Raw genomic sequence first — 27,364 nt, 5'->3', positions numbered from 1 at the left:
TGGGTGATGGGTGGGAGAGAGAGGACATCACCGATCCCTCCAACTCGAAACCCCATTCCAGACCCGCAATGGCGTGCAAAACATACCGATGCCGCCGGGTGAGGGAGAGAGGAAGGGATGGAGGGAGAGAGACAGAGAAATGACATGTCGTCATCCCAAGGTCTTTGCTTCAATAATATCATCATCCCTCCCGACTTTTCTTCTATGGTGACGGCCGTCCATCCTTGTATATATCTCCTACATATACATATATATATTTATTCACTTCCCAACCCCTATCGCTCCAACCTCTTCCATCTTCCAACAACCACACACCCTCACCAACTCAACATCCAACATCTCCAATCCACTCGCCATGTCTTCCGTCATCGACAAGCTCAAGCCTCACAAGGCCCTCTCCCACGGCTCCAAGCTGCCCGCCCACGCCCTGAAGGAGGACAACCCGGAGCAGGCCACCGTCAACCTCCACGAGGTCCCCGGCAAGAGTGAGTTTTTCATCTCTTTGATCGACCATCCTCCCTCTCCGACGGAGCGACGGACATTTGTCACATAGGAGAGATCATCTCCAGCTCGCTCGCACCCTGCCTGCAACATAAAACGAGAAGAAAAAAAGAGAAAAAACCCCCAATCGATAACGAAATACTGACGAAAATGTTCCCCCCTTCCCAGTCGTCATCGTCGGCGTCCCCGGCGCCTTCACCCCGCCCTGCTCCTCGCAGGTCCCCGGTTACCTCCAGCACGCCGACGCCTTCGCCGCCAAGGGCGTGGCGGGCATCTACATCGTCGCCGTCAACGACGCCTTCACGACCCAGGCGTGGAAGGAGAAGCTCGGGGGCGGCGGCCACAAGCTGGTGCACTTCCTCGCGGACGACACGGGCGCCGTAAGTTGAGAAGAGAAGAGAAGACCGCGTCGATCCGTCCCTCCCCAGACGGCGGGCGACATCGGGAGAAATCCAACCAGCTGACCATCGGGGATTCACCGCGCAACAGTTCACCAAGGCCGCCGGCCTGAGCTTCGACGCATCCGGCCTCCTGGGCGGGCACCGCTCGCAGCGCTACGCCGCCGTCGTGCACAACGGCGCGGTCGAGCACATCTTCGTCGAGGACGAGGCCCCCAGCGTGACCGTCACCGCCGCCGAGAAGGTCCTCGCGGCTATTTTGTAGAATGGGACCCGGAAAAAGAGGGTGAGCCAGGTCGAGGCGATCACACACTCACATTCACACACACAAGAGAAAAGCTAGGGAGGAAGGAAAGGAGGAAAGGAGGGAGGATGGAAGTGTCCGACGACAACGCATGTCTGTCGTGGATCTCTGAAGGGGAAAGGAAAGAGAAGGAAAGAAAAGAAGAGGAGAGAAAAGAAAAGGGAAGATGATACGGTTAAGAGCAGGCTCACCCTCCCTTTCTCTATGAATTTGACGGAGACGACGTACACGCTTTTCACTTAGATACCACACGAGAAACGCTAGCGATGGTCCGTAGAAATCATCCGCGACCCCTGAAAATTCCCCGAAACGCTTTTGTGTGTGTGGTGTGTATGTGAGAGAGAAGAAGGAGAAGGAGAAGAAGAAGAAGAAGAAGAAAATCACGAGTCTTCACGTCCGCGGATTTCCATTTCCTCGAAGGAAGAGAAATTAAAAGAGGAAAAGGAAAAGGAAAAAGAAGCTCTCCTGTCCTGTCCTGTCCTGCTGACGCACTCTCGTCTACACCACAGTCTTCCCCACAGTCTTCACATGATCATTCCACATCCAGATCCGAATCCGCAGAGGCGAGAATCCGGCCCCCTACAAAACCAAACCGAACCAGACGGCAACGATGAAACCTTCCCCTGCAAAAACTATCCCAGTAGATTTTCACTTCCTCCCTCCCTCTCTCTCTCTCTCTCTAGACCCAACTAAACCGTCCTCCGATGAGGCAAGCCCTCCAGGTCCGGCACCGCCCGGGCCTGCCAGCTCGCCTCCCACGCGCTGGCCACCTTGACCAACCGCCGCAGGCCGTCCGCGCCGGGCGCCCCGATCGCCACGAGCCCGTATGGCCGCCCGCCGCCGTTCGCCCCCGGTCTCCCCAGCCGCGGGTGGAAGCGGCCCAGCGGCAGCGTCGCGATGGCGTAGCCGGCGGCGGCGGCGTAGTCCGGGAGGGCGGAGTCCGCGGGGCCGAGGAGGGCGTCGAGGCGGTAGCGATGGTTTTCTTGTCTTTCTTCTTCTTCTTCTTTTGCTTTGGTCGTGGCGGTGGTGGGTTTGTTGTGGTGGTGGTGGTGGTTGATGGGCGGCAGGGACAGGTTGGCGAAGAGGGGGTCTAGCGCGAGGGTCGCCGCTTGCCCACGCAGCTTGTCCCGCATGGCGGTGATCTCTGCCGCGTCGCTGGTCGTGGCGGCGGCGCTGATGAGGTGGGATTGGTCGCCTTTGCCGGCGGGCAGTTCGATCTCGCCGTGCGCGGTGTTCCAGTCGATCAGCTCCTGGAGGCTGCGGACGGGCGATTCCTCGAGCTCGTCGGAGAGGTAGGCGTTCAGGGCGGAGGGGAATTCGGCTTCTGTATGATGCACTCGGTGTCAGTTTTCCCGGGTTCTGCTATGACCGATTGGCGGTGATCGGGGGTGGATGGTGCACACGTACGCATCAGATGCCATGTGGCGCTCTTGTCGTCGATCCAATAGTTCTCCGCCGGCGGCAGGTTCACGTGGTGGTGATAGCCTTTGGATAGGCGTCTGATCCGAGCATAGGCATCGTTGATCTCGTAAATCTAAAACCGTTCCGCAGAAAACAAAGCTGCGTTAGCGATAATGAACCTGTCTCTCCTCATTTGACAGCATGACCACCGACTGACCATTTGCCGTGTCACCATATCCGGCTCGGGCGCAGGTTTGGGGTGCCGGATCCATTGTTGAGGGTTCAAGGTCGCAACATTGCAATCCGACCAATCGGTCGCGAGGGATTTCTGCAGCTGGAGACTTTCGGCGGTTTGTGGTCCGACCATGACTTGGAACAGATTGACCAGATCCTCGACCGATTTTGCGATCGGTCCCACGGCGTCGAAGGTGGTCGAGATCGGCACGACGCCTTTCGTCGAGACTAGGCCGTGGGTTCGCAGTGTGTACAAGGCAGCGCGATTCGCAGGGGAGACTAGAGAGCCACTGGACTCGGTTCCCAGCGAGAAAGGGGCGTATCCTGCAGAAACGGAGGTCGCAGAGCCGGTTGAGGAACCTGACGGGTTCTGATCATCACAAAACAGAATCGTCAGTAAGGAAAGGCCGGATCTCAGTGTGCTCAATTCGCTACTGGAAGGGTTCTCACCGTGTGTCCAACGGGAATATCCTCCTCCTGTAGACCTTCTGGCATGTAAGCGGAGTTGGCCTGACCACCCACGGCCGACCAACCACTGGGGACGCCCTCTCCTCTGCACAGTCGTCAGCCGGTTTCTTCTTCATTGGCAATATAGAATTTGAGAAACAGACTTGAAGCCAGACAATTCCTACGAGCAAGGATTTCGTCAGCTCATCTCAGCCAGCGATACTGGGACGATTAGAAGTAGGCCCAGGGCAAAGGCGAACGCACAGTCATGTTGGTCTTTCCAATGATGATCAGTCCGGCCTCGAGCAGCTATACGGCATGACTTCTGTGTCAGAGCAACGATGGAAAGAGACGGAAAACTGAAAAAAAACCACTTCTTGTAGCATTGCCTCTCACCAGATCGATCACTTCCGCATTTCTCTTCACCACAGACTCGGCCAATGCAAAATTGCCAGCAGTCGTCTTCATACCAAGGGAAGGATGGGTAGCAATATTGTCCTATTGGGATATACTTCAGCATGGCGAAATTTCTCTTCGTCATGATCAACTCATCAGAAGAGCATGGACAGACGCACTTTGACCACGATCGGGAGACCGTGCAGTGGTCCCCTGACTTTACCCTGCTTTCTCTCGTCATCTAGCAGCCGGGCCCGAGTGAGCACCGTTTCTCCAGGGGCTTGTGATATCATGGCACGCAAGTAGCCATCGTGGTACAGGATGTGCTGACGACATAACCGAACGAGATCAACGCTGGTGAAGCGTCCGAAGGTCAGGTGGGCCTGAAGCTCTGAAGCAGTCGCCGTCAAGATGTTGGCTCGGCGAGCCGGATTGGTGTTCATCTTGAGGAATCCGACCACTTGTCTTAGACCTTGAAAGAAAACGAAACAATATGAGAAGTCGTGAGATACGAAGAGTCCATGACGGCCTCGCCGGCTGCGTTTATATAGATACAACCATGACTTGACCTCAATCAAAGGTTCTTTTCCCAAAAAAAGAAATCGTACGATGACTGAAAGTCCCGATGTCTCGCCAGGTGGTGGATCTGCAGGTGAGTATCACGACCAGATTTTTATATTGCACTGGCCGTGCCTGGATGCGAGTGACAGTTCTGTGCTATGGTTACACGCATCAAGCCACCACCACCACCACCGTCGTCGTCGCCGTCGTCGTCGTCATGGTCATACACAGGGCCGCAGAATTGTTTCCATGGCTGCTCACGGATCTTGCCTTTGGCTAAGCGAGAACGGAGCTCGTACACTCATCAAATGCGTTCAAGCCTAGAGGAAGCAAAGGGTGATTCGAAACTTGATTTGAGAGCGTGTAAAGCGTCCAAAAGAAATCGATTGAAATTGGTACGACATTGGGTCTTGACGAGATGGCTCTTCTCGTGGTATCAAGTTGAAAGGAATCTCGGCGTTGTTGGACAATAAAGGTGGCTAGGTGTGTATGTACGTACAAGGCGTGACTACTATGTACAATGTCTTTGTTTGATGCGTGTGGGTGCACATCTGGGCAGTTAGTCGTGTGCTCCAGCGGCACGATCCTCAGTACAGTACAGCATACAGCAAGTTTGGCTTGACACCACTCCCGCCCGCCGACAAGCTCGCGCGCGTGTTCGCGTATTAAATTTGCTATTCCCAACTTCGACGTCACTCGCGCGGTAAAATTTCAAGGCGCGGACTTGAATTGTTAAAAAGCCTCATCCGCCGACTCATCATCGATTCACGACCAGATGTCGAGGCTCTCCATGCACGCGTTGTGTCGAGCATTGCCATGTTCTACGACTTGAATGTCCGATGGACGCCCAATGATGCACAACTCCCTCGAACCCTGGCCTTCTTGTCCGAACTGGGCTACAATGTCGTCGCATTGAACCATGTCATTTCTGGCAAATTGCCCGTCGATGTGGTGAGACGAAATCAATTAATGCACTTCCCTCCCAGTAGAACCAAGCAGCTGACCCGTGGGCGCCATCGCAGACTTGTCCGATTCCAGCTTCAATCCCAGACAAGGACAATGTCCCTGCGAATCTCACCATTCTACGTCGCGTCACTCTCACCCTCACCGAGTCCTACCAGAATGCCCGCCTCACCGCCCTCGCCAAAGAGTACGACATGCTTGCTGTGCGACCTGTCGATGAACGTACTCTCCAGCTTGCCTGCACTTCCTTGGAATGCGACATAATTTCCCTCGACTTGACGCAGCGCCTACCTTTCCATTTCAAATACAAATCGCTCGCCGAAGCTATCAAAGCCGGGAAACGCTTCGAAATATGTTATGCGCAGGCTCTGACCAGCGGTGATCCTCAAGCCAGGCGCAACCTTATCAGCAATACCACACAATTGATCCGAGCAAGCCGTGGAAGGGGTCTAATTTTGTGTTCCGAGGCTAGCCAGGGCCCAGTCGGCTGCAGAGGACCTTGGGACATTATCAATCTCATGACCTTGTGGGGGCTAAGTCAAGAGAGGGGTCATGAAGGTATCACAAAAGAAGCCCGCAACGTCGTCGTGACGGCCAAATTGAAGAAGACCGGTTGGCGAGGCGTGGTCGACGTCATACATCCTGGCGACAAGCCGGATCCCGGTCCTGCGAGCGAAGGGCCAGCGGCCGGCAAGAAGCAGCAACACCCACATCAGCCGAAGAAACAAGGCGGTGGTGCTGGGTCAGCAGCCGGTAACAGCGGCAAGCAGCAAAAGAAGCAACAATCGAAGCAGAATGCAGCTCAACAGGCATCGGGACAAAAGCGAAAAGCAGACTCGTTAGCAGATACCAGCGACAGCAAGGCGCTGGCTCAACGTGGTCCTCACACTCCCAAACACGCCAAGCAGTGAAAACTCGTCATGGCGTGGTACAAGGACGTGTTGCCAGATATCAAAATTAATGCCCAAAAGCGAGATTGCAAAGGGGACGGTGCATGTCCGCATCGTACTCCAAACCTGCCTCGAAAAAAAAAGCACGGCGAGGTTTTGGCACCCAGTTCAGTGCAGATCCCAACATCAATGCTTCGAACTTTTGGTGTCGCACAAGTCGAAGCAGGCACACTGAGGCTCTGTGTCACCCGCTTCGATTCTGGCGACTGCACACCCATCATGCGATACTGCATGGGACACGCGGTTGGTGACATGAATCTCGTGTCCTGGAACAGGAGTGTTCAAACAGACAAACTCGGCGGTGATCCGCTTGCTCTCCAGGCCCAGCGCAAGCACAATTATCCCTTGAGGTTGGAATCCTAGTGAATCATGCAGCTTGGCTACATTCCGTACCCAATGCAGCATGCCCTCGTGGGCACGAGTCTAAAGACTTCAAGAAATTTGGTCAGAGAGGGCCGCCTGAGACCTCCTCATGTAGGTATCAGTGGCGAGTCCAATCCTCCCACATGATATGTGGAACAAATCCTTAAAGTCGAACTTCTTGCGGTCGGAACAATCATGTCAGGAAGAGCACTGTAGTACATCCTGCACCGTCGACCAGGCGGAATGCCGGTCAGAGAAACCCGACAAGAGATCAGCGCTCTTTCACCAGTCTGCCTGTCTATCTGCGCAATGCATGGACGAACTTAAATTTCATAACCTCATTCGTTTTCTCGTCACTCATCTCGATCATCACAATACAAATAAATACACAGTATGAAGCTTTGTCGCGGAGATGCCGTCAGCCTCTCAGGCGTTTTCCTTCATCTTCCCACAAGCCGAACAGGTGAACCACTGATGTTCCATGAACGCTCCACACCGCGAGCAGATCCATCCCAACGACCCCGGCTCCTTCCTGTCCGACAAGGGTGCGACGATGGCTGCCGCGGCGCGCGCCGAGCTGAGTTGTGAGCGCTTTGGTTGGCCCGTCGCGGACTTTGCGCCTCCTCCGCCGCCGCCACGGACAACATTACTGCCCTTGCGAGACTCGATGTCTGTGCCACTGCCCTTGCCGCTCGGATTCGTCTGTGGGAGGGAAGTGATGGGTCGTTCGATCCCGCAGGCATCACATGCGAGGAATTGCACGGGATTGATACAGGTGCAGATTTGGCATGTCCAATGATCCCCTCCACCGCGACTGTCGGGGAGTGACGATGCCTGGTTGCTGATTGGCGATGTGGCGGTGAGGTCGATTACATCGAAAGACCGGGCGGGAGGAGGTCGCGGTGATGGAGGTTGTTTTCGTTTCATCGCCGTCGGCGGGGGAGTGATGCTTGATCTGGAAGGACTCGTCAGGGCCGGCTTAGAAGCCATAGGTATCGGAGGTGGACGTGGCATTGTCATCTTGTCGTCTCTACAAGTAGTGCTCACTGCTGTCTGTCCCCTCTCGGGCGCCGATGATAAGCTCTGCTGCATCGCCCAGCGTAGCTGCTCCTCTTCGCTCGGCTCATTGTGACGACTGCTGTGAGACCCGGTCGAGGCACTACCCAAGCCTTGGATCCCTGCTTCAGCATGAACATTACAGAGGCCCTTTTCAGGTTTCCACGCAAGGCCATCGGTACCAGAAGGTTTTGATACATCTGAAAAAGACGCATCTTTACCCGTGCGTTTCTGAGGTGCAATTTTCTCCATTTCCTCCTGCTCCATGAGTTCGTACAAAGCCTGAGCGATAGCGCGGTCGTTGGCGTCGTCCTCTTCGGCTTGAGTTTTGAAGGCCTGCGTCGACGCTTGATCTGAGATCTTCTCTGCATCTCGGCTCCCAGAAGCACATCCGCCATGCATCATTCCATTATTGTTGTTGTTGCGGCGCATGATTGAATCCACAATCACATCACGGATATCGACATTCGGCCGGTTCTGAGCTGGCGATGAACCTCCCAGCTTCCGTCCCGAGCCAACACTCAGAGCACCTTGCGCTTTGCGCTTCTCGGCGCTCACACGAGCGAGTCGTCGCATCTCTTGTGGTGACATCCGAGTGTTTGCCAAAATGTTGCCGCCAATGCCACTGCCACCGCCGAGCCGTCTGCCCTCAGATAGGAAGCCCTCGCCAGTGTAGCCTTTGCGGACCAGGACTTCATATTCGTCACGAAGCTCGTCCCATAGAGCATGGAATCGCGAATCATGGTCACCCCAAATGATGTGCGATAGCTCGTGTAGCATAGTATCCACGATCTCCTCCATCGGCAGAAACAAATCCGGGTTGTTATGGTATCGTAGGCGTAGGCATATCTTGTAGCCTTTGTTGACGTTCAAGCCCAATAGGTTCTGTTGGCTAGGCAGGAACTCGGCGAGGATCTGTACGTGCCAGCTGCGCTTGCGCATGATCGGTTTGACCAGACTCGCGATCTTGCGAAGCATTTGCAGAGCCGTGTCGCCTCGCGATTGCTTGTGCAGATGCTCATAGGTCTGGAACAAAGGCTCATGCTCTCGGAGTTCGGACGTGTATGAACGCTGGACCGCGCCGGGTTCGCCATCTCCACGCGATCTTCTGGACATCTTAATTTGGCAAGCTAATCTTCGCAAGTGTTTTCAGCGCTTTGCTTTATTTCACTGAGCAGGGATGTTCCGGCGATATGTCAAAGGACTATCTTGCGATGTGCAGGGCTTTTGCATATTGAAATCCTTGTTCGACTTCTCAGTCGTATCATTTGTCTCAATACATTTTCCGAGGGATTGGAACATCTAATAGATACCTGTAGAAAGTGTTTGTCACTTGCTGACGCAGACACGAGTAGAATGAACTCGCTTTCACGTGAGCGGTGGCGAGAGGACGTTACGAAGTGGTGCCTGCTCCAGCCAGCCTACCAGCCGAATTTCGCGGCTTCATCGTTATTGATGACTCTAGACTTACGACCAGAGACGACCTTACCATCAATCAAGATTTACCGGGATTCAATTTCCTCAACTAGTACTCCGATGCACATTTACTGGAGCAGATTCAAAATTTTCAATGGTGCAAAATTGGATTTAAGCCGAAGTACAGTGACAACCTTTCCGAGGCTGTCCGCCCGAAGTGAGTCGACTCTGTGTGTGAAAAGCCTCGCGATATTGCAAGATCTGTAATGAGGTCAACAGAGTCGACGGCGGTGAGGGGTTCGCGATTCTCGAGCATACAATGAAGGTCGAGGACCGCCATGAGTTCAGACCATTTTGCCGAGAGAGAAAATCAGAAGGATGGCAATCTCCATGATCAATATTGGTAACGCTGGTTACTGCCAATTTCTATCTTGTCGAAGCTTCACAAGCGACGTAGGATACCCTATCAAATAGACTAGAGACACGAACAAAGCATTAAACATGATGATCGAAGTGTATAAGAAAAGCATGAGTATTGAAAAGATTTGATTTGTATATGTGTGTGTGGGCGAGATCGTCTGCTACAGCCGCACGGGTATCTTTTTGAGTTAGAAAAGCAGGTGATGAAGAAGAAACGAAAGATTACAAGGTGAGTTATCGGGTGAGGTTAAGAAGGAAGGAGAAAGATCAAGCCGCTTCAGTAAGCATTGCGAGTCTGCCAGCAGGAAAGCAATAGTTGACGAGAAGAAAGACGCGCGCGGAGATAGAAAGGAGAGAGGAGGATGTGTGTGATGTGATGTAGTATGCGCGGGTGGTGGTGAGATGAAGATGGAGCGGCGAAATAGGACGTGCTGCTCCCAGTAGGACTGCAGTGTTGCGGCGCTGAAAGTGAGAGGGTGAAAACGGAACCAGCCGACCTCAAGACGAAAGACGAAAGACGAAGAGAAGTTGGGGATATGCGGCGCACATATGCAACCTCGATAAGGTCGATGGCTTGAAACGAATTGCTCGCGTGAGGGCAGGACGCGAGGCGTCAGTGTATTGACGAAACTGCCGCCCTGGATATTGCTTGTGGGCGGCGTATCGTACGAATCGTGTCATTGTCTCGCAATGACAGAAATTCGTTTCTTGACATGCCATCATCATGCCGTCGTCTCAGCCATTCAGTCATAAAAGGCGGGACGGTTATTGGCAACCTTCTGGTGCCTGGGAAAAAACAGGCGATCTAGCTCGGGAACTCAAAGCCGATCATCGTTGACTGACGCCGGTGCTTAAAAGACACCACCAGCAGGCTCCTCGTCCAGGAGGAGAATCATCCAGACACCGACGTTGCTGACACCGTCGACTTCTCCGAATAATGGGGTACAATGCGCCCAGCACATTCGACCCACGGCGTTTGGGTTGCTGCCGTCCCCATTGGCCACCCACGAGATCTTCGCCGTGACCTTGCGGGCCGACACGAGGGCATTCTCGAGATGTGCGCGAACGCGCTTGTCTCCGCCAATGTGCGACATAAATGGAGATTGGGCGATACGAGGAGCAGATTGCGCGAGCGCAGGGGAGACAAACAGAATTCGGAAGGGCTGTACTGGCCGAACTAGAAGGTACTAATCATGGTGGGGTTAGTAAAATGGAAAATCCAAGTGTAGTTTCAGATATGATATTGGGACTTACGCGATGGTAGATACCCGGGGAGCGCATGTCGAGGCCCATTGGGAAACCCGATTTCGAGGACTCAGGGATATCATCAAAGCCGTCTGTCGCGAACCCGGCGGCGACCGGCGTCGCGGGAAGTTCGACCGCAGTGGAGGCTGTAGAGGACACGGGAGTGGTGATTTGGTCATCCAGCCTGATAGGATAATTCTCCAGGCTGACGGACTGCTCTGTGTATACGCTGTAGAATGACTTGGCCTTGCGGAGTTTGCTCTCTGGCTTCTTGTTCGCAGATGACGCGGCTGATGGGACCGCATCGTGTGGGAATGACCACGAATGTGCGCCTTTGCCTAGAAGATCGGAGCAATCAACATAGCCTCGGAGCCAATACCTTAACCGCCCACGAGTGTCACGTAGAGGTGTTACAGTTTGGAGGCTGAGGAATGGGCTGCCATCACTTCGGTAGCTGACCATAACCTCAGAATGCGATCTTTGAGCAGCAATTGCACTGGCGATGCGATCGGATGCGCCTACATCGGTCATGGGACCGTGCAAGAAGGACGGATTGCGGTTGAGGATTGATCTCATTGGGTAGTTTGTGCTTCGGGAGAATTCTTTCGATGCGAAAATGATAGGGTTGTCAATTTGTTCAGGGTCGGTGACGCAGAACATCTGCGCAAGACTGTCACTCTGTGCAGAAGATCCTGCACCCAGAGCGCCAGTGACCTTTCGGTGCAATGACGCATTAGTCATGTGGAACCCGTAAGCAACGTAGGCTGGAAGCGACTCGTATTGCAAGACGGCAAAAGCTTGCTCAACCTTGCGTTCCAAAATCGGGTTTGACACGATGGGCACATAGGCAGCATCAAATCCGTAATCGTAGGATGAAGGAAGAGTGGTGATGAGAGCATTGGCTGCGCTGATAAGGTCTAATGCTCTCAAGGCAGAGAGATAGTACTGGAGAACCGCCACATCGGCGGGTCGATATGACAGAAGGAAGCTGTTGAAGTTGAACAGTAGGTCGTCTTGCTTGAGAATCCGACGAAGATGATCAGCGCCTAGAAGGTAGGCGGCCTGCATCTCCAAATGAAAGTCAGGGTCAAGAGCGAGGTCGTCGCTCCCAGGGAGAGTCACACTCGGGAGTGATCGGTCCAAGTAGCGGACATGCGCTGTTCTTGAGGATGCCAATGATGTAATTGTCGTCGTTGTCGACAATCCGATGTTGAGGCTTGTCCTGTCATCTGACGCCGGGCTTTGAGATCTTGATGCTGGTGGCGTGGACTGTGAATGCACGGTCGGACACCGCGACCATACAGAGTTTGTGGAAGCAGTGCACGCGCTGTCCAGTTCGTCGTCGCGGGAGTTTTTTGGCTCGATGCGAATTGGCATGCGCAGACACGGCCGCGGGAGCAACTTTGAGCGAGACTGCAAAGGTGACGGCGTGCGGGCAGTCGTCAACACATCACCACCATCTGAACCTCTTTGCATGGTCGTTTGTAGCATGTTTGCAGAATCAGTCTTGGGGGTTATCAAGGAACGGTGAGATAGAAATGACGCATAGACGCGAGCGAGGGCTGACGCTGCTTTTCACAAACTCACACTGGCCAGGCTCCGACATGGACGACTGGGATAAGTCGTCAGTCGATGCTGGACGCCCGGAGGCCGGCCGCTGGTGTGTGAGGTTGAGTGCAAGAAAAATCTCACAACGGCTCACCCTCCCCTGCTGGCTCGCCATCTTTGCTCCGGCCAACGGCTAGCAGCACCTCGGATCGACCGGGGTAGCGAATCAATGCCACTCATGTTTGGCTTGTGCACTGATGATGATGATGACGGTCGGTTGCTTTCATTCTCCGCGTCGTCAATCATGAGATATGCTGATCGGAGTCGTCGGGCTGAGGTGGAGGCTAGCACCGCCCGTTGCACCACAGCAATTTCCATGGTGGCGTGCAGGGAAGCCAGCAGGGATGATGAGGTGGCATGAAATAAAGTGGCGCACATGCATGGCTCTCCGACGACATTCGTGGCCAAGTGTGTTTACGCCTTCCGCGCTCGTGATGAAGCGGACACACGCCACGAGTTTGCAAAGTTCGTGTTTCAGGTGTCTCCCACCTGCAGGCGATGGGATCGAAGACATATTTTACTAGGGCACTCTGCACCACCATTGAGCGACCTGTAATAATCGAGCAGAGGCACGATGAATGGATCATTCAGAAAGGACGGGAGCAATGAAGTCGAATTGGGCAAGTACACTACCTCCTTGCGATTGTAAAAACTCTACCAGGTGCTCTGGCCACAGGTGCCCGTCGCTGTGGAAAAGGGAGCTCACCGAGCAGCACACTGCCGTTCTAGCGATGGCATCTCGAGGGCTGCGCTCTAGACGGCATTCAGCAGGTCCGACGTCTGCCGGCGTGAGTAAGGTGAAAATCGGTCGATGAGGATGTCAGTCGACCAGGATGATGAGGTCAAGGAAAATGGTGCGAGGCTAGCAACGTTCCCCGCCGTCGGCGTCTTGTTTGCCTTGCCTCGCCTTGCCTCGGACACAATCGCGCCGCGTATTTTCTCGCCTGCCTGCCAAGGCCCAAGGCCCATCAGGAAACGGATCTGAAAGTCAGAAGAGACTCTCGAGAGCGACGGCAATCACGTTAGTGACATTACACTTCGTGGCGGAGGAAACTGGCAAGGTTTTCTGTCGACCGTCGGCTGACGATGAAAATATAACAGCCAATCATGGCCGTGGCATAATTTCCCTTCGATGACCGTTGCGGCTACTGCAGGTACCTCCCGGCCAGCCTTGCACGCCTCGATGCAAGCAATTTTCTAGTGCATCTCATCAATTCGAAACACGCCATGTGAGCGATGTGCTTTGTATCAGCTTCGTAATCCATCGCACCCTGTGACTCAACAGAGGCCTGCCTTGGTCCCCTCATCACACCTCTCGTCAGACTCGTCTGCAGTCGGCATAAAGTTATGGCGGCTCATGCACTGGCTTGCAGTTTTAACCTGCAGAAATGTAGACATGACAGCTGCAAAGTGCTTCACGACGGCTGCACGCCTGCTGCAGGCCCACCACAGAGGCTCGTCCCATGGTCGGATTGTGCATCGGGTCAAGAGTTACGGGGCGATCTTGCATGTCATCGGTAATAGTGACAGTCATGCGGCTACGCGGACATCTCGGGCAAGTCATGATCATCATCAGATGGCGAAGACAACCTCCGGCTTGGAAGCGAAGGAAAAGCAATGTCCTCGTCACACCTCATCTTACTCGAAGTGCAGACCAAGACACTAGTGAGGACAGAAAATCATCCGAGGCGAGAACGGCGTGTTTATCACATCATCATCGGGGGACATTCCTCAGGCTCGGAGAGATTTCTGACGAACAATGCTAACGGCAACTGGCGTCCGAGGTTGTGGGCTCACCCGGGACGATCCTGTGGATCGTGCAGCCGCACCGTTGAATCTAGGCTTCCAGTGATCACAGCCTGGACTCGATTCAGCCCAGCAGATACGGCAGTCAGACGGACCACCGTTGTGCCAGTTGATGATGATATAGAATTCAGGCTGGCGACTGCCATTTGCCAAATTACTTGAAAGTCAAATTGAGGAAGTAGCAAATCATGCATGAGCAGCGTTGGCCTCGCAGTTGATGGTCTGCCGCATTTGCTCATTGCATTGTGACGCTGGTAAAGGAGAAGTGATCCGTGAGGAAGGCTTCCAAGGTTCGTACGTTTGACGGCCGGCAGTGCTAGCGCTAGAGACGCCGTGACAACATCAGTGTGTGTGGATACCCGTATCTCTTCCATCTCACTCGATGCAATGCGATGCGATGCGATGCGGTTCCTCTGACAGGGTATTGATGTACAATCTTCCTGAGCTCCGTGTACGCGCTCATCAAGAAGGTGCACCTACCTAGCTGGGTAGGTAAGCACAATTCAAGCAGGTACATGTACAGGAGGACAGCACAAGGTACATTGTCATCCTCAAGGCGGAATGATGAAAGGGTGTGCGTTTGCCAGCCCAAGACTTCTGATCGCCGCCAGAATAATTCACCGCTAAGCCAATATACGAAGCTGGGGACGTGCTGAGATGGTGGAAAATGAAGTCGGAATGGCCCGTCGCGCCTGCCGCATTGGCGCTCTCGCTCCTCGTCGGCGCCGCCGGAAATGCACGATAAGATTGCCAATCCATATCGCCCTGCACGATGGGTTAGGTTATTCCATCTTGTGGAGTTTCCTAGACGGGCATGCCGATTGCTCATCATCATTGCAATTGTTTCTTTTCGCATCCATGAGTCTCAACAGACAGGCCACCATGTCGCATGAAAATTCATGTTGCGCCGAGCCGCTTCACTTGTAAGATATCCACCCGTAATTGTAGTCATTCGTAATCGACTTCATGCCAACAAATGATCGACAAAGTCGGTGCTACACCGCTGCCCGAGCGCGGTGAAATTCTGTCCATCTCGGACCTCCAAGCTCAGGCGTTGCTAAACTGCCAAGGTTAAAAATGAGGCTCATCAGCCATTCATAGCGAGAGGAGAGAATTGCACTGTAGACCTGTGATTCGTAAATGAACATCCCCTTTCTCGCAGGTCTCGGCCGTGAGCAAGTGCATTTCCATTTACCTAGAGGTACTTCTCGGGGGTACCGGTAATTCCGGATGTTCAACCATGTGTGTCATGCCACTACCCAGGTGCGCTCTGGAGGTAGAGCGTCGCGTCTGTTTCCTGATTGATCGGTGGCTCCCCTCCGCCACACCCTGCTGTTTCGAGTTGTCATATCATTGATCTACAGTACGGAATGTTCCCGCATTTCGCAACAGATCTGAGATTGGGTCTGGTAGTCTCATCACATGGATGTTTCACGATAAACCTGCGCATCCTATTCGCAATGGAAATTTGGAATCCATGTTTCCCTCCTGGCCTCCCCTCTACTTGCAAGGATTACAAACGATGACAACGCCTTGCAGAACGGTCGAAACCTTCTTGCCGAGAGTCAATTCCCCCCATGAGTTCTGGACGCCTCTGCCGGCATTGCTAGCCCCGGATCTCCATAAATTACAGATCTCACCGAAATTGTGACCTGCCCAATCACAGACCGAGCTGTCTCATCGCAACTGGTAATGCAGAACATGTTAGGGTCGCGCGTATCACTACCAAGCTAGGTAGCAACCTATGAAACCCCAAACAAGCCAATGTTTTCGAAGTTAATTGTAGCGAAGGTGACTCGTTTGGGAATTCGCCAGGTGGGAAGGTAGATGCAGGAGTTGGTCAGAAAAGATTGAACCCCTCTATCTATTCCCAGGTGCTCTTCTGATATCTATATCATTCTACGGGATACGGTGCTCACATAATTGCGGAGTCCAACCCGATAAGTATCACAAGGATTACCTGTTCGAGACCGCGTATCGCCGATTTCGCCTATCGATAACAACCCTAAGATCGGCCGCTTCCAAGGTTCCAAGGTTCCAAAGTCCTTTCAGACGTAAGGCTTACATGTGTAGAGGTGTTCAATCCTTTCTGACCACCCTCTTTAGCTGCTGCTCACATCAGTCATAGCAGTCTCCCCAAATCACGTCTTGGTCGTTCATAAGGCATCGTGTGACCATAGGATAGCACATTCGAGACAAAGCAAGGCCCATGAACCGACTGCTTCATCACGTCGGCGACGTGCATCGCGCTGCATGCCAATGACGGATCACAATCTCAAGCAAGAAACTTTAATCATGGGAGAAGAAAATATCCTGATTGACATACATACTCAATGGAATCCACATAGCCTCCGATCGACGCCAGCTTCCAAATTCTAGAGCATACCAGAGAAGCTGCGTTAAAAGATCTCGAAGCTCGTGTCATATCCGTAGAAGTAGCAAAAAATTGTTAATTGATTATAGGCTTAGTCCAGAAACCACAAAGAACAAGTACGGTTATATACCAATGAAATGATGGCGTGGTGCCTTCTCGGGTTGGGGAGTGCGTTCCAACAGTATGCGTTCCAACAGTATGCTCACTCCGACATAAGGCGCCATGAACCAGTGCGAATCGCGGTGCGAGTCCCCCAAGTTGAGATCAACGCTTAAAGCGTGACAGGCAGGCATGTGGCGCTGATATTGATGAGGCCCTGTTTGTGCGAGTTAGCATCTTGGTCGATGATCATGATGTTCTCTGCGTCGATGTGAGCCTTACATCCTGGTCAATAGGGCAGCAGAAGGTCTGGGTTCCGGGGCAGCTGTCGCTGAGTTCTAATATCATTGTGCGTTAGCAAGGTGGCATCCAAGTCGTTGCTGCTTCATCGCGGCCGACAAGATGATGACTTACGCCCAATCAAGTTGACCTGGTCGCAGGAGCCGCCGAGGATGCCATCGAGGACGCCGCTGAGGAGGTCGGTCGAGCCAAAGGTGCCCTCGTTGGTGTTGCAGCAGGAGAGCGTGCTCTTGTTGTTGCACGAGCCGGTGGAGTTGAAGGCCGGCAGGGCGCTGACCATGGTGCTGGCCATGATGGCAGAGGTGAAGATGGTGAAGATGGCCTGCATGTTTGCGAGTGTGGTTGTTTGAGTGGTTGAGGATTTGGTGGGAGTGTTGAGAAGATGATGATTGAGTTGAAGAGCTTGTGGATTGTGATGCTGGTGGTGATGGTGATAAGGATGATGAGAATAATTACGGCGGTCATGAGCATCTATTTATGTTCTTTCTTCCTCTTGATCGACTCGTGTCCACAGATACACCTTTTGCCTGTTCCCATCAAGTGAGCTGGTTGGCATATTGACTAACGGTTGATCCCCTGGAATGCGCTTTTCGTGCACCACAGATGCCTATTCACAAGCACTTGCAATTTCCGCTGACAGAACGAAGAGGCTTCCAAGGTCGATCATACCAGCCATTCCTATCTAGGTACACATGAAATCAATATTACGACAGATCATAACATCGACCTCCGGAACTCACTCCGAGACAAGGCAGTCATTTACCACTAAAAGGATTCTTAGCAGGAACGGTTCCTCGTGAACTCCTGATGAACTCCTGGTGAACTCCTGGTGAACTCCTCATCATCTATTTTGCTTGCCGGATTGTGTCCCTTCCGCTGACAGAACGGAGGGCCTTGACCATACCAGCAATGCCTACCTAGGTACACATGAAATCAATATTACGATGGATCATACCATCGACCTCCGGAACTTGCATCCGAGACCAAGTCGTCATTTACCGCTAAAAGAATGTTTAGTAGAAACGGTTTCTCGTGAACTCCTCGTGAACTCCTCGTAAAATCGCAGCGTTTTGCTTGCCATATTGTTGCCCTTCCGCTAACAGATGAAGAGGCTTGACTTTACCAGCAATGCCCACCTAGGTACATAAGGAATCAATATTACGAGACATCCGGACCTCCGCATTCGCGACCACTTGAAGAAGTCATTTACAGCTAAAGAGACATTTGGCAGAAACGGTGTCGCGTGAACTCCTTGTGAACCCCTCGTGATGTTTGCTCGCGAACTCCTCGTAAATTCCTCGCATCCTCGTGGCGTTCTACTTGCCGGATCGAGTCCCCCGTCCGCTCATGCGCTCGACGTGGCATTTGCTCACTAGCCATGCCATCTGGTTGGACTTGCTCCACGGTTCAGACCTGTGGAGCTCGAGTCTGTATCTCCTATGGTCTGCGTTTGGACTGACCAAGAGACAACGTGCTGCTTCTTTGGGCTCGCGACGCGAGTATCCGCGTCACGAGCATTATGCACCGCGGAGAACCATTGTGTGGCTCGGAACGGGGCCTCCGGTGTCTTGGAATACATGATCTGCAAGGATGGCTGAATGTCGATCTTTTTTTATCATGGAGCAACTCAGTGTCTTACACTTGTATCTGGACGGTTTGCACGTTGAAGGTGTTGGCGCTGAATGGCCGGAAGGTCTGCCGCCTGCCGGCGTTCTCTGATTGCCCTGTTACCTGGGTACTGTCTAAGGAGGAGTCTGAACCACGGTTTTTACGCTCTGTGCAGTTGTCTTTCACAAGCGGGCGAGTTTGGATGGTCGCGACGATGGCTCCTGAAGACTTGTCGTCACAGGTTCAACGGTGTCATGGTGCCTGCGCGTATGATGTTGACAGGGTCAAAGTTGAATCTCTCTTGTCATCGCAATTAGCACCAAGAGACTTGTCGATGAGTATCAGCCAACACAGAGCCAAGATCCCCGGTCATCAATTGATCACTGACAAAAGTTGCATGTTTCATCTGATCAGGAACAAGTGCAGGAGCAAGGACATTTGCTGCTAGGGTTGGGGTGAAAAGCACAGCATCTGGAATAGGGTTACGGCGCAAATGGAAATCGACGCTTCTACCTGCACGGGAACCGTGTTATTCTTACACGGACGATACCCCTTTGTTGCTGATCGCGAACAGCGCGATTCGAGATATGCTCACACGTGGGACTCGATCGGAGAATACGTTGGGTAGTGCGTTTGCTGTCAATCGGGATCGTGTAGACTTTAGCGGAACCTGATCGGGACCGAACCGAACGACTTCGGCAGGTGGCAACCGGTTCACATGCGGAAGCCACATGGTCAACCGCCATGCTCCAAGACCTGGAGACACGAAGTTCCAGAGCCACGCGCTCACGATGCGACGTCATCCGAGCGACGAGAACATTGGAATTACAAGACGGCCCGGGCACAGGAGCGGACCGTCGACTACATGTATACCCCGCAAAACATCAGTTGCAGAACGGACTAAATCTTTGCGATTTACGTCGTGGTCGTTTATCGTACATCGGTTACAGTCTATTGAAGAGGGCGAGCGCCGCCCGAAATATGTCCAGCATGAACAACCCTTCTGATCCACACATCTTGCTACCGTCACTCGTGTTGCACTCAAGATGGCCAGCACCGCGGAGCAAGTTCAGGCTGTCCTGGAGAAGGTGCCGGTAACAATTCAAGCCATCGTGGGAGCCCTCGTGTTGGCCCTCATTTATGCTATCATTACTGGCGACCGCCCAGTGGCTGGATTCCCCATCGTGACCGTCAAGCGTGAGGGATGGTCAAAGCTGCTGCCCAAAGGCTTTGCCTTTCTCACACACGGAAAAGCCATGCTGGAGAAGGGTCTTCAAGAGCACTCAGGACCATTTCAGGTCAACACTGGCTCCGGGTACAAGATCATTGTTCCCAACCGCTTCGTCGATGAAATCAAGAACAGTAGCAATGTCAGCTTCCACGAGGCTTTCAAGCAAGATCTCTTTGTCGACTACCCGGGAATGGATGGAAATCGCGAGGGACTCAAGGACTCGACCTTCATGCAAGAGGTCGTCCGTATGAAGTTGACCCAGAGTCTCGGTCTCGTCACCGACGATCTCGTCGACGAGACCAACGACTCATTCAATTGTATCCTTGGCGAGCCAACGGAATGGACCGTTACTCCCATGAAAGACAACATTCTCGATCTTGTCGCGCGTCTCTCCGCTCGTGTCTTCCTTGGCCTGCCCATCTGTCGCGATCCTCGATGGCTCCAGATCTCCAAAGACTATACCATTGACAGCTTTGTCGCGGCTCGTCTGCTGCGCATGTGTCCCGAGCTCATTCGCCCTGTCGTCTATTGGCTGATCCCAACCTGCACGCGGCTTCGGAAACAAGTCGCCGATGCACGACAGTTGATCGAGCCCGAGGTCGAACGACGCATCAAGAAGGCAAACGAAGCGCTCGCTGCAGGTAGGAAACCGCCGAAAGCGTCGGATGCGATTGCATGGATGGTCGAGGTTGCGCAAAACGGCCGTGATACAGACTTCGTGGCAGCACAGCTCTCTCTGACAACAGCAGCGATTCACACAACCTCCGAGACTACGATGAAGTGCTTGGTTCAGCTCTGCAAGACCCCAGAGCTACAGGACCAGCTGCGACAGGAGATGCTGCAGGTTTTGTCTACAGATGGATGGTCGAAGACTTCGTTGTATAAGCTGAGACTACTGGACTCATTTTTGAAAGAAGTGCAGCGTCATAATGCCATGTCTCTCGGTAAGTCCCATTTATCACTGAATGAGGCCATGCGAAGCCTCTCAACACGCAACGCCTGTCCTTGATGCCGTCTATAAAATTTGTGCTGTATGCTAACTCATACAAAACAGTCTCGTTGAACCGTATGATCAAGAAACCCATTACTCTTTCCAATGGCACCACTCTGCCCCCTGGAGTTCGAATCATGGTCAGCGACAACAAGGGGATGGATCCCGAGACGTTCCCTGAGCCCGAAAAGTTCGACGTCGCTCGCTTCCTTCGCCTGCGTGAGCAGCCAGGCGAAGAGAACCGTCACCAGTTTGTCACCACACATTCATCCCACATGGCTTTCGGTCACGGTTAGTTTTCACAATATTTAGGTTTCGATGGTATCCACGATCGTGGTAAACTGATGTGTGCTTATAGGTCAACACGCTTGCCCGGGTCGCTTCTTCGCTAGCAACGAGATTAAGATCGCGCTCACCTTCCTTCTCATCAAGTATGAGATGCGGTTCCCTCCTCTCGCCCCAGGAGAGAAGCCGCAGGTTACCGAGATGATGATGGAGACAAACACCGTCTCGATGCCGATTAAGGTGGAGATTCGGAGACGGAAGGAGGAGATCGATTTGATGAACCCTCTCGGCTTGTCGGCTTAAGGTCCAATAGTCTACACAAGGAAAAGCAATCATGACATATACTTTTGACTTGTTGGAATGCTGGGACGCGCAGTCAAATGTAGACATCAATCGACGGCGAATGGACCATGCAGTGCTTGCTAAGCCGTGGGATCCGCATGCGTCACTCTTTTTGTCGAGCACTTATTTTTATCATTTCATTCTTACCCTTCCTTAAGAACGTGCAAGGCTTCGCAGTACGAGTGACTCGTGACGATGATGCGTTACAGCAAAGAAGGAGATTCTACGCATTGAACACAGAGACGGGATCATTGATGTGATGCTCGTAATTTTTGATTTGCAGTCGACCGTGAAGACATTGAAGAATTGACTAAGACGATTATGAAAGAGAAAACCAAGAAAGGGCCAGCATACGATTTCTTCTCGTCGCTGCACAAACGAAGAACCCTTTTCGCCGAGGAACGCCAGAGACACCGAGAGACCAGCACCCACGCATAGGTGTTGGGAAGACTTTTCCACATTTCCAACCCATCTCGATCACCTCGATCGGGTGCTGCCCATGCCCCGCTTGCCGGCGATGAGCCACTTGGGCATACTGGCCGTCTGGTGACGATCGGCCTCTCCCTGTCGCGCCATGCGGTTCATCTTCTTCTGGCCGAGCTTGGCCAAGCGATCGGCCTTGGTGCGCGCGGTGACGTCGGTGACACCGTCGTCGCGGCGGTTGGTGCTCTGGCTGCGCAGACGTGCCACTGACATGCTGCGCGCGAAACGCGCCTTCGGTGTGTTGTCCAACTCTGCACCATCCACGTCCATGGCGTCGGCGGTGGAGCCTGCATCGGTCGGTGGCCTGCTGCGGCCACGGGCGCGCGATTGCGAGCGGGCGCGAGCGGCGATGGCAGAGGTGTCGTATCCGGCCGTTTCCAACGCCGATTCCATCTTCTCGAGTTCGATGGCCTTCTTGGAACGTGGGATTTGGGGCTTGTTGCGCATGGAGGATTTCTTGAGCTTTGCAGCATTTCGGATGAGTTGACGCTTCTCACGGATGAGCTCGGCTTTGTAGGCAGTGTCAGCATCTTCAGCATCCTCGAGCTCTTCTTCGTCTTCGTTGTCGTAATATCCTTCGGCTTCCAGTCTGGCTTCCTCTTCCTCCAAGGCAGCAAGTTTAGCATCGATTTCAGGGTCGATGTAATCATATACGTTCTTGCCGTCGAGAGTTTCAGGAATCTTGTCGTACTTCCATTCGTCGTTTTCGAGCAGATAGTTGTCCTTGAGATTGATGTTAAAAACACCTGCACCGCCGTTCTCCTCCTCGATATCCCGCATGAGCTTGGGTCGATTGGGATCATTCTTGTCGTATTTGATCTTCTTCAGCGCCGCCTCGGGGATGAAGGTCTCTCTGGTCACACCGCCAATCGGCTGTGCGACGTGGATTCTTCGGAGGACATCGCCTAGGCGTCCTGTGACTTCACCAGAAGCATTTGTACCAGCCGCAAGTTTCTGCGCATTTCGTTCTGCCAGCAACCGGTCGCAGACGGCATTTCGGACGTTCATCAAACCCTCTGTGGTGGTGCAGGAAAGCTGCAACATCTCAACATTGCCACTCTTGCAGAGATCCTGCAGTTTCTCTTGTGTCTCGGCATCAAGATCCTCAGGTCGCATCACATCGATCTTGTTCACCACAATGAACACAAGCTTGTTCGCGAACAGAGGCTTGATGCTCTGGAAAAGAGCCATCTGCGCGTGCACACTGTATCCACACTGCTCGCTTAGATCCATGAAGTACATGATAGCGCTGCGCAAATGCGCGATTGCCGTGATACTCTGCATTTCAATTGTGTTCATCTCTTCCAATGGGTGGTCCAAGATACCAGGAGTGTCAATGGCTTGGAATCTGAGCATCTTGTAGTCGAAATGTCCCACGAATAGCGACTTGGTTGTGAACGCATAAGGCTGAACGTCCACATCCGCGCGAGAAATGTTTTTCAAGAAGGATGACTTGCCAACATTGGGATATCCGCAAATGAGCAGGGTTCGGGTGTTGGGGTCAATACCTGGAAGACGGCCCAAATGTTGTCGTACTTGCTCGAGGTATACCAACGGATCTTTTAATCGTTTACAGATCGTAGCCATGCGACCGAGAGCAGCTCTCTTGAGCTGCTTGCATTGGAACAAACTTTGTCCATATTTCAGCAGACGAATGTAATCCCGCGCCACCGTCTCAATCAGGCCTTTGGCGGTGTTGAGTTGGCCGAGTGCAATGCGGAAGTGGTCGGCATCATACAGGGTGTTGAGGAGATCCTTGTGGAAGGGATGGATGTCAGCAAGTCGTGGAAATCCGTCCAAGATCGCTGAAAGCTTCTCAGCGAAAGTCTCTGAAGTGAATTTGACCTTGCGAATATAAAAGGCGCGAATTCGGTGAATCTGGAAACCAGCACGGATCTGAGTAGGCAATCGACGCTGCGTGCGCGAGAGAACGATGTCAAGGAATTCCTGCGAGGTCGGAACCGGCGCGATGTCTTTCCACGTCGTCTTCATCTTGACTGAGGTGGTATCGGTCAAAGGCACTGGTGGCCAAATTATCGTCGTGGGTTTGCGGCGGCGAGATCGAACGCATGTGCAGAAAATTGGAAATTCACAATCGATAGGGTGCTATCGAGGATCGGGCCGCTAGCGTGTGGGGCCTATTTTCTCGTGCTTGTTCCCTGTGGTGCGAAATTTCAAGTTCGTGCTTGGGCGGGCTGCTCGTTGGGACCCTTGCCGCAAGCAAAGGCTCGGCTCAAGTCACAGACCGTCGTGCCAACCTTGGAAGTCTGTTCCTCGTGAAGTTATCGCGCGATCTAACGAGTGCAGGAGCCGTGCATGAGTGATACAGTATCGCCGTTGGGTTGCGAGAGCACCATTGTGAATTTATTTTATTCCAAATTTGCATTGCGCACGGGTGAGTGACCTGTGGCGAAGAATACACATTGATAGTAGATACATATGCGCATAACAAGCTTTCAGCCTCGTCGCCATCGTCATATAACCCCCTCTGCATCCCGGGAGTAGATCAACCTCTCCATTTCCCGATGTCAGGAATACGATCGCGCCTCAGAACCTCCCCAGAACCTCCCCACACCACGACTTCACCCGAGTCGAGATATGTTGCACGAGAGGTGAGCACTCGGCAAGAGCAGTCACGCGTTGGAACGTTTCGCACTTCCTCAGCAGATAGAGGTTGCGATTGGCCTCGAAGAATTGCGTGCACGGATTTCTTGGCAGCAGTGCCATCGAAGCACAGCTTGATTCGTGGGGACTTGTGTGCTGGCCGTTTCCGAAACGGGCGCAAAAGGTGGCTCAGGATTCTTAGTGATTGATCATGATCGAAGAGCAAACTCGGTTTGAAGCTGGAAGGTGTCGCTGCGCGTGTCAAAACTAGCCATACAAAGCTGCAACAAAACGATACGAGATCGAAAGACATTTCCTTTCGTACGAGAAATTCACGATCGTCGAGTAAACGACCGGATGCTGTGTGTGCGTAGCAGGTTCTGTCATGGCGCTGCCACGACCATATGTGCGGCAGGGCTGAGTTGAGGAGGAACAATCAATTGAAAGACGAGTGTGCATTTAGATCCATGCAGGAACATCATCAGCGAGGTGCGCGTAAATCAAACCTTGGATTTCCGCAAGGTAGTCTGACGCCGACAAGTGCACCAGACCTCGGGAGGCAAGATAGCTTGCCTCTGGCGAATCGTCGGGTTTGCGTATTGAGATCGAAGCAGCGGCAACATGACCAAGGCTGTAGCCCTGAGCGACCTCGTCCAATTCGCGCAGCTCGCTGTGAAACGGGTTCTCACGCGGAGCGCTGACGAAGGTGCTCTCCTTTGCGGTCGAGTCGGATTCCTCACTAGTGGGCGACAGAGCGTGGCTAGTTGACGGTGGCGGTGAGAGCATGCGCTGGATGGTACGCTTACGGTGAATGTGCTCGTGCGCGCGTTTCGAATGCGATGGTACTCGCGTTGGCAGACTGGGCGCTGCTGCAAAGCTGCTCGCGACTGGAGTGCTGTCCGTGGGAGGCTTGAAGTAGCAGCTAAGGTGGTTCTCTTCTGGCTGAGAGCTGATCGGAGAGGTCTCGAGAGAGGACATGTCGGTGACGGTCTGGCCAGATTTGACACTGCGATCGCTGTCGTCGTCGCCAGAGCTTGAACTTGATCTTGATGGAGCCAGGCGGACGCTGATGGGTGCGGTACCGGCAATGTCGGGTGCATTATAAGAGATCATGTTGGTAGTCGAGATAAGCGCCAGCGGACTTGAGATGTTGCTGCGAAGAACAGGTTTGGCGCCACGTTGGCTCGTTGCGCGGCTGAGGTGTAGATTGAACATGCTGTCCGAGTCGGCCTTGTCGCGGCGGACAGTGAATGCGCGGGCGATGGACATGATGTCGATGTTGCAGAGCTGCTGACGGTCGAAAGAATGTGATATGAAATCCGTTCCAGACGGATCCTAGGTTGAAGAGAAGAAGGAGCGTGTCGTCGGCGTAGACTGCAACGAATCTAGGCAATCAATATACAATTGTGTAGCGCGTAGATCGATGAACAGTGCGCGCTACGATATATAGTCGCAACAGGCGAGAGGTCCAGAGTCGTGGCTTGCGGACTTTAGCTCCTCGGCTGAACGACGCAAGCCTGTTTGGATGCGGAGTAGTAAAGAGCGGAGAGCACAAGCGTTCGGCTGACGACGTTGGCGCAAGATAGTGACGAGCGTCAAAAGGGTCGCGACGCAGATAAAAAGAATGAATGTATGTTGTGAGAGACACGCAAGCTCCGCTGGCGATGATGATGAAGGGCAGAGTCACGGTTCTGACACTGTCTTGAATGAAAGTGAAAGTGACGACAATGAGTGAATGAGCGAGCGAGTGTGTGGGCAAGCGAGTGACAGAACAAGTGGTGGGCGCTTGTAACGCTAGGAGCAGAAACTCACGTGCGACGAGCTCGTTACCCAATGATGACAGTTGATGCAGGAAAGAGGAAGAGGAGAAGAAGGCGAAGGCAAGGAAGAGGATGTGTATCCTGTGATGTGCGCCCTCCGAGAGAGGGATGTGGTGGTGCGGGAACGTGATGGGTGAGAAGAGCGGGTGTGTCGCAGTACTGTCAATGGGTGGTGTGGTTGAAGAAAAACGAATGTGAATGGGAGAAGTGTCGGCGGTGGTGTGGTGTTGGGCTGCGACCGTCCATCCATACATACATACAGATACAGTACACGCACAATTGATGAATAATGACAACCTTGGAACTGACAAATGGAAGCCTCCCAGATTGTGCTGGACGGTATTGTGGTATACCTTTGCTCTCCCAGATGTGGTGGTGAACGTGCCCGGGTGACGATCTGGTGTGTGATGATGTCTACGAGTGCTTGATTGCGTTCGCGACTCCGCACCCAAATCCGACGCGTGCAGTAAATGGGCGGGAGAGTGGTGTGTGGTGGTGCAGGCGGATGTGAAATCTGTCCGCTAACCTTGATGCGGTCAAGCGACGGCGCGTCAGTCTCGTGCAAGTGCCCACAAATGATCCAGGGGTAACAAGAGCGACGGCGAGATGCTCGGCAAGCCTGTTCGCTCCAGTGGCTTTTCCGGCTTTGTTGGTCCACAGGCAGGCCAGTAAAGAAAGGGCCGCCTAGGAGAATTCGGAGGCTGTGACAAACGGGCGGGTGTGAGTAGAGGGGGTCGAATCGAATGGCCGTCCTTCTCTGTCCCGCAACTTGCTTGCCTTGTTGGCGACGCAGGAGGATGTTTTTTTCAATTTGGTAGTTGATCGGTGTGGCGACCTCGGCGCTTCGCTTCGTGCGATTTGGAAAATCAGGCCAATGGAATAGATAACAATCTATCAGAGATTTTGTCTGTAGCAACACATTTGTGAGCTTTGAAAAAACTGCCTATACATACGTGCATATGCATATAGTCGTGGTCGCGCGGAGAGCCATCGTTATGCGCGCGCCCATGATTCATATCCGGTGTCATGTGTTTCTATTCATCTGGCACCGATGTCGATCTCTACCGAATGCCTCCTTGTATGTATAGACAATAATCGCACTGAATATATCGTACCGTGAAAAGAATTGGTCCTCTTTGAGATTGTCCCAGACCGCGT

At 53.1% G+C, this 27,364-nt stretch overlaps 8 protein-coding genes across 8 annotated transcripts; 2 read left to right on the top strand and 6 right to left on the bottom strand.

The window, feature by feature from the left end:
- Positions 1 to 355: 355 nt before the first annotated feature.
- On the top strand, positions 356 to 1,164 carry K489DRAFT_373430 (Redoxin; the record flags this gene model as incomplete). The annotated part of the gene is made up of 3 exons (XM_033603421.1): positions 356 to 485; positions 670 to 881; positions 991 to 1,164. The coding sequence occupies 3 exons, from the start codon at positions 356 to 358 to the stop codon at positions 1,162 to 1,164; spliced, it is 516 nt and encodes a 171-aa protein (XP_033456618.1).
- Positions 1,165 to 1,892: 728 nt separating this feature from the next.
- On the bottom strand, positions 1,893 to 4,124 carry K489DRAFT_412892 (amidase signature enzyme; the record flags this gene model as incomplete). Its single annotated transcript, XM_033607983.1, has 7 exons — positions 1,893 to 2,527; positions 2,611 to 2,737; positions 2,822 to 3,208; positions 3,289 to 3,391; positions 3,450 to 3,466; positions 3,682 to 3,783; positions 3,861 to 4,124. The coding sequence occupies 7 exons, from the start codon at positions 4,122 to 4,124 to the stop codon at positions 1,893 to 1,895; spliced, it is 1,635 nt and encodes a 544-aa protein (XP_033456617.1).
- Positions 4,125 to 4,932: 808 nt separating this feature from the next.
- On the top strand, positions 4,933 to 6,199 carry K489DRAFT_69633 (PHP domain-like protein). Its single transcript, XM_033608843.1, has 2 exons — positions 4,933 to 5,190; positions 5,265 to 6,199. The coding sequence occupies exons 1-2, from the start codon at positions 5,059 to 5,061 to the stop codon at positions 6,114 to 6,116; spliced, it is 984 nt and encodes a 327-aa protein (XP_033456616.1). The 5' UTR covers positions 4,933 to 5,058; the 3' UTR covers positions 6,117 to 6,199.
- A 626-nt stretch (positions 6,200 to 6,825) lies between these two features.
- K489DRAFT_383822 (WLM-domain-containing protein) lies at positions 6,826 to 8,965 on the bottom strand. The gene has a single exon (XM_033605705.1). It carries the CDS (start codon positions 8,688 to 8,690, stop codon positions 6,945 to 6,947), a length of 1,746 nt encoding a protein of 581 aa, XP_033456615.1. The 5' UTR covers positions 8,691 to 8,965; the 3' UTR covers positions 6,826 to 6,944.
- A 1,296-nt stretch (positions 8,966 to 10,261) lies between these two features.
- Positions 10,262 to 12,032, bottom strand: K489DRAFT_325441 (uncharacterized protein; the record flags this gene model as incomplete). The annotated part of the gene is made up of 2 exons (XM_033601829.1): positions 10,262 to 10,597; positions 10,665 to 12,032. 2 exons carry the CDS (start codon positions 12,030 to 12,032, stop codon positions 10,262 to 10,264), a joined length of 1,704 nt encoding a protein of 567 aa, XP_033456614.1.
- Positions 12,033 to 16,714: 4,682 nt separating this feature from the next.
- On the bottom strand, positions 16,715 to 17,170 carry K489DRAFT_412888 (uncharacterized protein; the record flags this gene model as incomplete). Its single annotated transcript, XM_033607982.1, has 3 exons — positions 16,715 to 16,759; positions 16,825 to 16,880; positions 16,957 to 17,170. The coding sequence occupies 3 exons, from the start codon at positions 17,168 to 17,170 to the stop codon at positions 16,715 to 16,717; spliced, it is 315 nt and encodes a 104-aa protein (XP_033456613.1).
- Positions 17,171 to 17,816: 646 nt separating this feature from the next.
- Positions 17,817 to 23,842, bottom strand: K489DRAFT_396451 (P-loop containing nucleoside triphosphate hydrolase protein). The gene is made up of 3 exons (XM_033606877.1): positions 21,994 to 23,842; positions 21,947 to 21,972; positions 17,817 to 18,139 (listed from the first exon to the last, which is right to left on the bottom strand). Exons 1-3 carry the CDS (start codon positions 23,772 to 23,774, stop codon positions 18,045 to 18,047), a joined length of 1,902 nt encoding a protein of 633 aa, XP_033456612.1. The 5' UTR covers positions 23,775 to 23,842; the 3' UTR covers positions 17,817 to 18,044.
- Positions 23,843 to 24,845: 1,003 nt separating this feature from the next.
- K489DRAFT_412885 (uncharacterized protein) lies at positions 24,846 to 25,655 on the bottom strand (the record flags this gene model as incomplete). Its single annotated transcript, XM_033607981.1, has 1 exon — positions 24,846 to 25,655. The coding sequence occupies one exon, from the start codon at positions 25,653 to 25,655 to the stop codon at positions 24,846 to 24,848; it is 810 nt and encodes a 269-aa protein (XP_033456611.1).
- Positions 25,656 to 27,364: the final 1,709 nt, after the last annotated feature.

The sequence above is a fragment of the Dissoconium aciculare genome (assembly GCF_010015565.1).
Source record: "Dissoconium aciculare CBS 342.82 unplaced genomic scaffold K489scaffold_13, whole genome shotgun sequence".
In the NCBI taxonomy this organism is placed as follows: Eukaryota; Fungi; Ascomycota; class Dothideomycetes; order Mycosphaerellales; family Dissoconiaceae; genus Dissoconium; species Dissoconium aciculare.
The sequence above is the reverse complement of the archived record's forward strand: the minus strand, read 5'-3'. Positions and strand labels throughout refer to the sequence as shown.

Bases quoted from the DNA above. Each gene is read 5' to 3' on its own strand.
- K489DRAFT_69633 (XM_033608843.1), top strand. From the start codon at position 5,059: ATGTTCTACGACTTGAATGTCCGATGGACGCCCAATGATGCACAACTC. The intron at 5,191-5,264 runs GTGGTGAGACGA...GCGCCATCGCAG, and splicing joins CTGGCAAATTGCCCGTCGAT to ACTTGTCCGATTCCAGCTTC.
- K489DRAFT_383822 (XM_033605705.1), bottom strand. From the start codon at position 8,690: ATGTCCAGAAGATCGCGTGGAGATGGCGAACCCGGCGCGGTCCAGCGT.
- K489DRAFT_396451 (XM_033606877.1), bottom strand. From the start codon at position 23,774: ATGAAGACGACGTGGAAAGACATCGCGCCGGTTCCGACCTCGCAGGAA. The intron at 18,140-21,946 runs GTGTCACCGACG...CGAGGATGCGAG, and splicing joins CACCAACCGCCGCGACGACG to GAATTTACGAGGAGTTCGCG.